The sequence below is a fragment of the Gambusia affinis genome, linkage group LG12 (assembly GCF_019740435.1).
Source record: "Gambusia affinis linkage group LG12, SWU_Gaff_1.0, whole genome shotgun sequence".
Classification (NCBI taxonomy): domain Eukaryota; kingdom Metazoa; phylum Chordata; class Actinopteri; order Cyprinodontiformes; family Poeciliidae; genus Gambusia; species Gambusia affinis.
In genome coordinates, this window is record NC_057879.1 from 8,180,925 (window position 1) to 8,193,870 (window position 12,946).

Consider the following 12,946-nt stretch of genomic DNA (forward strand, 5'->3'; position numbering starts at 1 on the left):
ACTAAACTGTTACTCGTGTTAGCCACAATAGCACCAAGTAGCTACAGCTGGTCAATCAACCATCCCTGTGTTCAGGGAAGCGCTGATTAATAATCAAGAAATAAATATCAAGCCTGGAAACTTGATATCATAATGGACTGAATGTTGTTTTTAACGTAATCTTTGCTCGTCAGGCGGTTGCCACGGTAACAGGTGTGCTTAAACTACAAAGAGAGAGAGAGTAAAAAGGTTTTGAGTTGATCACCTGTTCGGGTTATTTTACCTTTGTTTACCTTTGCTGTGGCGCTTTACAGCCGCTGTAGTTTCTAAATGTTGGACTAATTACCTCGTTTGTTTGTGAGTATAGTCATTCACAACAAACATCAAATAGAACAAATATATTTCATAAAATTTTAACAAACAAATGGCTTCTACCGCGATCATTATGTGAAATTAAATTAATTATATCCCAGCTCCAGAAGATTTGCCTTTACCTTAACAGAGCTCTTTGGTTCCTCCTATCAGTCTGCAGCTTCTCATATTGAGGTCATCAAACCAAATTTCAGATCTACCATAACTGACTGACACCTGCTGACCTCAGGTTTGCAACCAGCTTGTGACTGAGAAACCAGTAACCTCCTCCCAGATGATGACATGAACTTGTTAGTTCCTCTGTCCATTGTAGTAGCTGATATATTGTGAAAATACGGTAGAAATGATGCACTAATCGAGTCATTTTTACATAGAAACAACGCGCCACGAGGCTTTGTTTGTGAGACTTGTGGTCACGTGGGTCGGTTGTGGGCGGAGCTTGGTAAGGTCCATAGGCCTTAAGACAGAACCCTGGGGTACCACCACATCATAGCTATTTTTTAGTGCATGATTCAGCTCTCAAAATGCTAAGTGTTCTTCTAGAAAGAAAGATGTAGAAATCTTTTTTTTTTAAACATTGCAGATAACAGGACCAAATCTAAACTCTGATCATCATGATGTGGTGGTCAAACATGAAAAGTGAGATGAGTGGACTTATAAATGTGGCTAACCTGCATTTGTAGAAGTAGAAAATTACTACTCCACTGGGATCAGATGATGGAAGAAATTTTAACCCCTCACACTCCATCTATCCATCCATGATCATATTGTGGGAATTACACGTCCTCTTCTTGATGGAAAATGGACAGATGGGTTTTTTATATGATCTCTTGGTTTAGTTCAGTGGTTTTTACCTCATAGGTTGTCATTTGTGTGTAAATAAGTTATTTTGTAAATTAACAAAATTACTTTAAACCGAAGTTTTTTGAAAGATGAAAACCTGTTCTCCAAGATGCAGGCAGCTCAATATTTATATTCCACATGTAGACATTTATTTAGCTTATGTATCATAGCTTTTTCAGCATTTTCTAATCTTCGCAGAAATCACAGCCGTGTGAAAGAGCTAACCTAATGTGCTACATTACACTACAAGTCTGCTTTCTACTGGCCTTTTCTGATTTGTTGCTAGAGCTGCTTTACGTAAATTACCATTTTCCTTTGATAATGGTACAGAAACAAACTGAGCAGAAAGACTTGGGTGTAACAACCTTTATTGGAAGAGATCTTGCAACATCACATAGGCTTTGTGTTTGCAGTTAAACAAAATATCTTCTTGGACAGCTTGTGTAGAGGCTGATACACAGCGGGTAATAGCACCGTGGATAAAAACAACAGTACAGTAGCACTGGTCACTGTGAATCATATGAAACCAGCAGGCATGAGGATCGGCTGAGACGGGCCTCCAGGGGCCTCTTGAGGCCCTTCAGGTTTCATCCCAACGTTTAAGTGTGACAGATGTTTTCTATCTCACTGCTGTGTGTGTGTATTTATGCTGCTGTTTGTCCTAAAAGGCCAGAAAACACATTGACTCCAGCAAAACTGGTGATGAAACCTCCAGCCAAAGAATTTGCACACACACATGTTGAGTCTAGCTGTCTTCGATAGTACCTGTTAAAAAAAGGGCCCGTCTACTGCCTCATCCTGCTGTTTTGTAGGTGACTGAATTTCCAACACAGTGCTGTTCCATTATTTTTCCCTATGAACCTTTCCAATAGATGTCATTAAAACTAAAAAACAAAGTGATACGTCAGCCAGGAACCAGACCTAACCAGGGCTGCTCTCTTTAAATTTGAACACATTTGGACATGGCTCCAACATTTACCATAACCAGCTGTAGCTCCGGTCCTGGAGAGCAAAGCGAGGGTTCATTAAGCCTCTCTGTTTGAAGTTTCATTGGTTGAATCGAGTCAGAGCTAAGAGTGCTAGAGAAGTACAGAGTGCCTGAGGAGAAACTGGTTCAGACGTAGAGTAGAGTAAGCAAAAATGTGGCTATCATTGACGACTCTCCAGGATCACAGTACACTCCTCTGGATTTGGACCGTTCTACTTTGAGTTCTAACTCGAGGCAGAAAGATTTCATCCGTGTACTGTCAGATTCATCGACTAGTGGTGTATAGAGACTAAGATAGTCTGCCTTGGAGAGTCAACTCAAAGTAAAAGAGTCATTCTCAAAACATATTTACATTTATCCGACACTACCTTCCCTTGATTTCAAACATACTTGAACACAGTGTGCTGTAAATGAGTGAGACTGAATATTCATAATTGGTTTAAAAGATCTAAAGCTTGTACGTCCTTTTTAGTTCAACCTCTGGGGCAAAGAGACCCTGCGGCTGACGGTTTGGTAGAGGACCCCGCGGAGAAGGGACGGGTAGTCGGTAACGTGGAACTTGTGGCGTTGACCGTAGCTGATGTCTTGCTGCTGCCCTCTCCTCGCCAGAATGTCGATGTTGGCCATGTTGACCTGGCTTCCCACCGAGATGACGAAGAGCTCGATACCGGCATCCGCGACCTCGCGGACTCGCCTCTCCAGGAGGGCCTCGGTGACTCTTTGAGACCGGCCGTCAGAGAACAGCACCAGCTTCCTCCTGGATCCGGACGCGTCGCCGCGGCTAGGCAGAGAGCTAATGGCGAACTGCAAGGCCTGCAGAACGTCGGTGCCTTCGTTTTGGAACTGGGCTGCTTCGATTTTAGGCGCCAGCAGGGTGTAGTCGTCGGTCAGAGGATACTCAAGGCGGGGGTTTCTTTGGCTGTACTGGCCCACGGCCACTCTGACACTGACGCCTGCCTTTCTCTCTGCGGTGAGGAAACGTTCGGCCAAGAGCTTGACGAAGGCCTTGCTTATGTTAAAGTTATTCTGGCCCACACTGGCTGAGCTGTCCATCATCATCAAAATGTTGGTGCTCTCAGAGAAGCTCACTGCAATGACAAACAGGAGAAACCAGAGAGGAAACGATCAGGAAAACATTTGATAATGACTGTTTTCAGTGGCGCTGTGATGGAAAAGAAAGATAACTGACTGAACGGACAAGCATCCCCGTCTCTGCTGAGGAAACAATATTTACATAGCATGAAACTGCTATGGAATGAGATGTACGGTGGGTTAAGGGTAATTATAAGAGTAATTTCTCCACAACGCAGTATTTTGAATGCCAGACAATTGAATTTTGATTTCATCCACACGTTTGCTTGGGGCAGAAGTAGAACCAAGATTTCAGTGAGTTTCTTTTTCTTGCATAAGAGCACAGAACACAAAACGCGCACCACACTTTATTAGTACAGAACTTGTTAAAGCGTTTAAAAGGCCCCTTTTCCTTCCACTTCACAATAAAACAATAATTTGTGGTGTTGTGTCATAAAATCTCTATTAATACTTTTAAGTTAGAGGAGAAAAGAAATTCTCGTTTTGAACCCGACTGTGGAAGTATCGCAGAGGAAATAATACAAACGAGAAAAACTTACTCGGGCATTTGTAGTCCGGGCATTTCTTTGCTGCAAAACCCAAACACACACACAGGAAAAAAAAAAGCAACAGTCGTTTAGAAAAACTCATTTGGAAATATATAGCATATGAAATAAATGGCTGAAAATGTTTAGCCGTGTTGTACCTAGACAGATCTTGGTCGTGACATTCCGCAGGAAGGTGTCATCCAGCAGAACAGCAAAATTATCCAGGACAAAGCGGAACCCTTGTTTGGGGTCGTTAACACACGCCACAGAGTCCAGCTGTTCCTTGTTGGGTTCGCGGCCTGAGTAGTCCTTAATTCCTAAACCTCCCACCTAGCATTGAGGCAAGAAAACATACGGTTAGCGCATAGGAACATAGGAAAGTACAAAATTCACCTTGCAGGTGTCACCTAACTTCACTCACCAAGATATTTTGCCCGCAGAGCACATCGAGGGGAGTCTTGTCTCTGGTAATATCAGCACGTCCGTCAGTGATGACGAGAACCACTTTGTTCTCTTTCCTCAGGTCTCTGATTATGGTTTTCAGGGTAACGTCCAGGGCCTCGCCTGTGTAAGTGGCCTCAGCCAGCCAGCGCATGTCTCTCACTTCCCTGAAATTCAGGAACACGCATTTCCGCCAGGAAGCTCCATCAGCAAGGTCAATGGCGTTTCACAAAAGCAACGAGTAACGTTCAAGTAACGTTCCATTCTCACAAAACTGCTCTTTTACAGGTTTCTGTTTACGACAAGCTGATACTGTGTCAGCTTGTCGTAAGAGACCTGATTTCAGCTGCACTCAAGATTCATAAGACAGGGCGTTGTAGATTACGTCAGTGGTCCCCAACCACCGGGCCGCGGACCGGTACCGGTCCGTGGACCAATTGGTACCGGGCCGCGCAAGAACTAATAAAATATGTCCGTTCTATGTATTGAGTCTGGAGGAGCTTTTATTTTGAAAGTCGTACACCGGATGCCGAGGGTTGAGTCTTGCGCCAGCACCCCCCCCCGTTCGACGATCCTCACAACGCGCATGCACCCCGTTCGACGATCCTCACAACGCGCATGCACCCCCCCCGTCCGCGGAAATTTACGAAGGCTTTGGCCGGTCCGCTGTAATAAAAAGGTTAGGGACCACTGGATTACGTGACTCGTGTGATGCGAAAAAAGTGTTTCCATTGGAGTTTTGCAAGCTCCTGTAATTTTGATCCGGCTGAAAAACAACCTGATCCAGATTGTAATTCCAATCTGTGCAATTTTATGGTCAATGGAAAATAACAGCTGGTAGCACAAAGTAATACACCAAACTGGCACAACTTGGTCCATGTTATTCAAAATGCCTGTCAAAAACTTTCAGAAAGCAAAGCCATGTCCATTTTAGAGAGGGGGAAAGACATGCGGTAAGTGTCGACGGGTCCGGGAATCGAACCCGCGTTGAGGACTGAAGGCCTCCAAACGTGGGTCGCGCTACCCCCTACGCCACCACAGCACGCCCTATACAGCCAAAGTTATGGAAAAAATGTCAATGAATCCTCGAAGGTTAAAAATTGTAGCTCGATCATTGCAGATGTATATTATATGCATGCTTAGATTTGCCTGTAGATTTGCACACAGCACAGCCGGCCATACTCTAGAACCGGTTTCACAAATTTCTAGGCATGCTTAGCAAGGCAGAACGTAGCTAGCAGAGATTAGGCCTTAACTCATCTCGTTCTCAGAAAGAAAACAAACATAATGTGACATGCTAAAACTGCTCATTTTCGCATTAGGAAAGACGCCAGGAAGTTGAAATCGTCAACAAACCGCGGAGTCAAACAGAAAGCCGCAAATTGAGTGATAAGAAAAGGCGGGAAGCATCTGGTTGTGAACTCACTGTTTGAACTCGGGGAGGGTGGTTCTTAGCTTCACGATTTCCTGGGATTTTGATCCGCTGTACTGGACAACACCGACGTTGGACTCATTCAGCGAGAACTTGAAAGGAAAACAGTGAAGTGTGAAAGAGTGTTTTGATCTACTCTGAGCGTGTGTGTGTGTGTGTGTGTGTGTGTGTGTGTCATGTCTGCAAGCATTCATTTTGCTCTGTCAACATTTCAGCGTCACACCCTTCCTGAGTAATTGCATCCAAAGTGGAAGAGGAGAGTCACTGGAAAGACATAAAGAGTGTGTTCTCAAAAGAAAAGAAAGCACAATGTTTCATTCTTACTTTCTATTCTAAGCATCTGACCTCAGAGTTGTTTTTTCTTAAAACCCCAGAAAAACAGTCATTCAGAAGGTTTATGTGAGCAACCTACTCCACAAAGGTCAGATGCAGGACGTCCCACTGAGGCTTGGCAAGAAACGGGAAATATGAAAACAATGCCGTCATGTGAGTCAAGTCCACAAATGTGTCATTTTTACCAAGTCCGAGTCGAGCCTCGAGTCTTTCGGGTCAGAGTAAAAGTGAAATCTCAACTCGCTCAAAAGACAAATCTGCCTCAAAGTGTTTCAGAGACCAGTGAAAATCAACCCGGAAGTGTTTAATAGGCAGGTTCAAGTCTTTTGCGAGGAAATCCAAATAAAGTTCAAAGTCTCTTGAGGAAAGTCCATGTCAAGTCTCAAGTCTCCTCCCAGGAGTGAATCTAAGTAAAACCTGAAGTCTTTGAGCGCCAAATCCAAGGCAAGTTTAAATACTTTAAATGTCTTTAAAAGTCTTAAGTTTTTGAGGAGGAAATACAGCAAGTCTTGAATCTCTTCAGGACAAGTCCAAGTCAAGTAGTTGAAGTGCAAGTCCTAGTTAATTCTGATGTCTCTGAGGTCCTGGCCCAAATCGTCCAATTCCATATGCAAACAGACTTTATTAAATTCTGCACATCATTCAGAAAAGTATTAATAGAGGATATTTATCCCATTTAAAACATTAATGTGACTTAACAGAAATGGGAAAATCTTTGGATTGAATCAAAGGGGAAGTTCTTTTATTTTGAAAGTATTTAACACCTGCCACTGCTTCACTGCCTAGTTGATTTTTTGGGGGGTTTAGAAGCTGTTCTTCTTTATGTTGGAGGATTTGCAAATGCGTGGTCAAAGGTGCTACCTTCACTTGATGGTCTTTCATCAGTCTGTCAATAACTGTGATGATGAAATCTTTGGCAAGAGCAAAGTTTGCTTCCCCGATACTCTCCGAACTGTCCACGACAAACACCAGGTCCACAGGGGCACACTTGCACTCTGAAAAACACACACGAAATTATAAAGAGTAAGCTACAATGTGCCCACCGAGAACAAGATGTAAGGTACAACTTCCAAACTCACCGCAACAAGCTGGGAGGCGATTGGAAGCGGGACGAAAGGAGAAACAAAGTCAACGTTATTCAGCGCAGAAGAAGAAAGCAGAACGCAACCCGAGACGGGCGAACGTGAAAGCCGAGCCTCCAACTTACAGCAAAGCTTCATGATGATATCCAGAACTTCACATTCCTGTGGGGAGAGAAGGAGCGCGGGTTACCCTACGGCCGTGTCACGTCACATTGCATTCAAATTCAAAACACAGGCAGAGATCCCAGAGAGTTTCAAACTCCGAAAGAAAGAAAAACAGGACGTGACAATGACGATGCTGTGCTGAGGAGACCGAGACCTGGACAGGGTTTAGAGCTCAGGAAATTGAATGTGGAGCTTGGACTGAACGTATCGTATCAGGTTTTGATTCGAAAGTAGCACCGGCTGGAGGAGGAATTAACTCAAAGGTCCTCTCACATCTGGCTGGAATGAGGTCAAGAGTTCACAATAAATTGACAGAGCTGTTTCTTTTTGATACTCACATCAGTTCCTGGTGGTCCAGGCAGCCCAGGAGGACCCTGGGAAAAAAACAAAACAGACAGACAATAAGAGCAATGAAAAATGATAGACACACCCCCCGACAGATGTCTGGGTTTATCTGACAAATAAAAAGTGTCTGGATTGACTTAGGATGACGGAGCACGTTTCGTAAGAAATCTTTTTATTTTTGGGGTTTCTTCGGAAAACCGCCGTCCCATGTGACTGCGAACCAGATTCCCACAATCACCGAAGCCACAGCCACGCCCACGCATTCGCCGTCATCCTGCAACAACCTCTGAATCTCCCAAAAGTTTACGACCGCAGGCAGCGTTTCTTCTTTTTCACTTTAGCTGCAGGGAAAGCCATGTGTTTTGCTTTAGCAGCTATTAAAACTCAGTTTGAGGGCATTCGTTTCTGACGCCAGCGCATCGCGCAGGAACAGACACACGCGACGCGCGAGAGGGTGAGAAAGAGACGCGCAGCTGTTTGTAGAGGACATCATGCAGACTTCTGCCAGAGGCAGTATGTAGAATAGATACTATACCGAGCGCAGGAAGGAAAGACAGGAGGCAGAAAAGTGAGGAAGAGGATTGCGAAAGGGTAGAGTTCACTTATGGGTCGTTTGACATAAGCGTAAAAACTCTCATTTTTACACTACAATGATGTGATTTATCGATTTATTCTGGTTCGCTAAATCACGGCAGGATGTAATTCTTCAGAAAATCCTGAAGGGAAAATGTCCAATCATGGTTTTGTGTCATTCAGCTAAAAACACGGTTTGCTTTTGTGCAGCAGGAAACAGGTCTGCATCCGAATCTGGCAAAATTACAAAAGAAAAACCTCTTCTAAGAAGACTGGGTAAATATTCCTCCAGAGGAATTTTAAATATTTACAGAGAATTAATGGCATTTACTGCAAACAAGGATGTTTGGATAACTTTTCTCCTCCTCTAAAACAAACAAGCTTTTTGATTATATTTTATTCGAATTGTTTATACTTCTTTTAATTAGCAGAAAGGTGCATGAACCTGTAATATCTGCCACCTATTAGCTATTCAACTGAGAAAACTTGAACTCCGGAGCTTTTTCAAAGATACACGCACAAAAAAAAACACAACAAAACATCAGCTTATTCAACGACAGAACGCTTCATCGTAAGGATTTTAAAATGTATTTTAAATGCAGAAAGATGTTCAGATTGCTTTATCTCACTGTAAAGACACCTCTAATTGAAATGCTTTTAAGTTCTATTTTATTTCTGTTTTTACAAATCTGTTTTGAATATTGTTTTGAACAAAACATATATATGTTGTGTACATGTATATACTGTACTCTATTATATTATATTAAGTTTCAGTAAGTTTAAACATTGGGTTTGTGTGATTATCCACTCCCACTTACTACTAACTTAAGGAAAAATCGATTAGTCAGGCTACACTGAGAAGTAAAACCCTAACAGGGTAAGTGCTTTTTATTTTATAAACTCTCAGTACTATCCCAAGTGTTGTTATTATTCTTATTTTAGCTGACGTTAGCTCATCGTTTCAGTTGCCGCTGAGTTCATGGCTGCAGGCAGGAATCCATCGCAGGTCGTTTATCGAGGTCACGGGAATCCACAGCACTTAAATTTGGGTTTATGTCCATTGACGACTCCTTTGGTTTGTAATGTACTATTTTCAAGCCTCATATTTGGACATTGCCAAATTCATTGGGCTACACTGAGCCATAACTCATGGACACGCCTTGAGTAATGCGTAACTCTAATTCTGTGTGTAATTTAAGACAAGCAGCTCCTCAGGAATTCACTGTGCACCATCGTGATTGAGAAAGTCACCTTCAGTTCATAAAACTGTCTCTGACGGAAATGTATGCCGTGAGATCGGGCCAATTAAACACAGAAATATTCTGTATTTTGAAGTCCTCCTCAAGGATCCGCTCTAGGAGCAGTTTCTACGCAACTATTCATTGTTCAGCTACAAACAAGAGTATAAATTGCGATTCCGGTTTTTTTTCTTCAAAATATGGCCTGCTCTCCTTCAAAACTATGTTTTTAAACATGTTAGTCTGAATTCCTCTTGCATAAATATTCTCTCCTTACTCGCTGTGTTTCCATTAGTTAGAAAACTGAAATTATGGAAATAAATTCTCTCAATCGAAGCGACAATTTTGAAAAAAAAAAACAAAAACCTCTTGTTTTTTGATAAAAAAGTTTTTGTGGTGGTTTTTCAGCCGTAGCGAAATAGACGGATTTTGCAAAACTGCAATGGAAACAATTAACAGCTGGGTGTTACTGCTGGCGAAAACCACGAAGAAGACGACAGGAAGCAGTCGGAAGATGAAGATTTTTTTATTTTTTATTTTTTAAATTTGGGCACAAATTGGTTTGAAGTCGGCAGGATTTTCTTTACATTTGATGAAAGAGGTTTGTGAAAGTGTGGGACAAAGAAATAAAAAAATGTAATGACACCAGCGGTGCAGACATTTGTACCCCGCAGGACTGAGCTCCACAATCTCAGTGCAAATGAGGAAAGAAACTTTGTGGCATTCATGTCTGCCCGTCATCCATGTAAAAACAACAGAGATGGTGTTGTTAATTTTTGTGAGAGGAGGTTTTACCAAGTAACAATTTGCTCAAAGGAAGCTATGTGATTAAGGGACAACACCCAGCTTGCGTTGTCTTGAAAAAGACTACGGTTAAAAACGGCGGCTCACGTTGCGGTTCAGATCAAACGTTTGTAACTGTTGAGAACAAGAAAATTTAAGGCAGACGAGGCTATTTAAAATTTAAAATTCAGCCAAATGAAACATATTGTATATGGGAGCGCAGTCAACAGGATGGAGCCATTATGTACCTCAAATCTGGAACAAACTTCCAGAAAACTGGAAAGCAGCGGAAACACTGAGGGCCCATGAATCAAAACAAAAAACCCACCAGCTTGGAGTCTTGCTATGATCTTAGTGTTGGAACATCGATCGACTTATTTGAGGTATAGTGATGATTTTGACGATTATCAAAATGTCGCAAAATGTTCCTGGTTTTGACAGTTGGTGACTGTATGATGTGTTTATGATGATTTTATGTTTTCATAAAATGATCTGCCTTGTTGCTGAAATGAGCTACACAAATAAACTTGATTCTTTGTTAATGAAAATAATATGACGGTGCTGGTTACTTCTCATTTTATCGTTTTGGATCTCTGGTGATTTTGTACACAAAATTAAATAATTTTCAACAGGCCCTGATGAATACCGATATTTTCTAATGAGTGTCAACATCTTTAGAAGACCTTTACTTAGATGAAGGAGTGAACTAATTCATGTTTGGACTCTGAATTTTTAAGCTGGCAAATGAAGAAGATGAATTTATTTAGTCTTATTATTGTGAGGGATGAAACATCAACTTTATTAAGTATTAAATGCATAAAGTTAACAGTTTTGACGTTAGGAATCAAAATCTGTATTTGTATTGTGAATGTAAAAACTGATTTTTTTCACGAGTGTATTTTACAATATTTTTCATTAGACTTCGGCATAACATGACGGACTGTTTCCAGTCAATCACATGAATCAAACATGTTGTTTTACACTTTTAATATTGTGTATTAATGATTAACATAAACTGCCATTTTTTTGTTTCCATGCATGAATCAAGAAAAAAGTCCCTGAACACTCATGCACACAGAACAGTGTTCAGTGTAATCTTACCGGATTCCCCTCAGGCCCTCTGTGACCTTTGGCCCCTTTGGGTCCAGGAGGCCCTAGCTCGTTGTTCTGTAATGAAAGAAGGAAAAAAAAATTAAAAAAAACTTGACATCAATTCAAAGGTTGGCAGCAGATTTGTTTTTTTCTCCAGTGAATATAATCTCGTGAACTTTTGCTAAAAAACAGTTGCAGCCTACAGCAATGTGAAACAGTTTTCATCGCAGGACGACAATTTTGTTCCGTAGATTTTCTCTTTATTTTTCCTTATTTTATCATCTTCAGGATCATACAAAGATCCACTTATTGCAGACTGAAATTTCAGCATGAAGACATCTTTCACTATAACATAGTCAATGCCACAGAATAAAAACCAGTGGACTTAAAGACTGCTCTGCTAAGAGTTTAACAAAAAACAAAACAAAAAAAGCAAAAAGCATTCTGACGAACATTTGTTGAAATGAAATTAATCATGCAGGGTAAGAATTAGTCGTGGTTATTTGTGCCACTATGAGGCTGAAAGACGCTCCCATAAGAGAAGACGATCCAATAAAACATGATGTTTTCCACAAATATAAAGAAGTGCCTTGCAAATTCATCCATAGAACTATAATTAAAAAAATTAATTGTGTCTCATCTTCTTTAAAAAACAGCTTCGATCTCAATCAGAGCGGATGCAGAACGTTTCTAATTCTTCTGGCTGTGTGTTCAGGCTCACTGACTTGACAAAGAAAATCAATTTATCAGTTTCCTTTCCCTTCAGAGTTATGTGCTAAATACAGCACAAGAAAAAAGAAAAAAAAAAGATCTCATCTAAAAACAACAAAATATGTGCCTGCAGCGTGCTGATATATGGAAAATATGTCCCCATTGTGTTAAAACTTTTACAAGGCGTTGCAATGAGGAAAGCTGCCAAGCAGCATAAAGACGCGCTTGTTTCACAGAGGATAATGCATTAATTTGGCTGGTTTAGCATTCAGTGGAACAAATTCAAATCGCACCGCAGCCGGTCAGGCAGTCCAGAAAATTTGTTAAAAATGCTTTTTTCTTCCAGAAGAAAGTAATATAATATTTTTAGTTTGTTCTGCCCATCTCAAAACTGCAAAAGCGTTTCATATAGGACAGCTGCAGGCGGAGGGACTAGTCAAATCATCTGCAGCTGCTGCAGATGCTAATCTTTCTTTGTTTTTTGTTTTTTTGCTAAACTGCAACTAGAGTGAAAAACTCCAGAAATAAGACACATATCATCCTTTAATTTCATTATGCCACATATTCGAACAAGAAATGTTGGTGTTGATGGTTTTACGAAAGAAGCCGGGAATTACGCAGCGAGGCATAAGAGCTAATCGAAAACAGATCGCCCTGTTGAATTTCAAACGGCTTCCAAGACTCCAAACATCTGCAGAGTTTGCTGTCTTTAAAGTGATGCAGTCTGTCTGAGAGGTTCACTTTGCATGATACTGAATGGAGCCTTTTCATTTAGAGACTGGGTAAATGAGGGCTGGGAGACTGTGCACTAAAGACCACCAAATTAACCAAATCCCCCAGTTCCTTTTCTGGAAAGTCACATAAATTGTTCCTGCTCTTTGATCTGCGCTAAACCTCTCCAACCGCCCCCTCCACAGGGGGGCAGATCTGTTGCTCCACACTGCAACCAT

General features: G+C 41.4%; 1 protein-coding gene across 1 annotated transcript in view; it reads right to left on the reverse strand.

Moving 5' to 3' along the window:
- Nucleotides 1–1,545: 1,545 nt before the first annotated feature.
- Nucleotides 1,546–12,946, reverse strand: part of col6a1 (collagen, type VI, alpha 1) — a 37,459-nt gene continuing 26,058 nt past the window's right edge. The window contains exons 26-35 of the mRNA XM_044133344.1: nt 11,295–11,360; nt 7,593–7,628; nt 7,215–7,251; nt 7,087–7,095; nt 6,869–7,002; nt 5,669–5,766; nt 4,223–4,409; nt 3,960–4,131; nt 3,814–3,843; nt 1,546–3,270 (exon numbers count right to left, since the gene is read on the reverse strand). Coding sequence (XP_043989279.1) covers nt 2,651–3,270; nt 3,814–3,843; nt 3,960–4,131; nt 4,223–4,409; nt 5,669–5,766; nt 6,869–7,002; nt 7,087–7,095; nt 7,215–7,251; nt 7,593–7,628; nt 11,295–11,360 — 1,389 coding nt within the window. The 3' untranslated portion in view covers nt 1,546–2,650. The remainder of the gene's footprint in view (nt 3,271–3,813; nt 3,844–3,959; nt 4,132–4,222; nt 4,410–5,668; nt 5,767–6,868; nt 7,003–7,086; nt 7,096–7,214; nt 7,252–7,592; nt 7,629–11,294; nt 11,361–12,946) is intronic.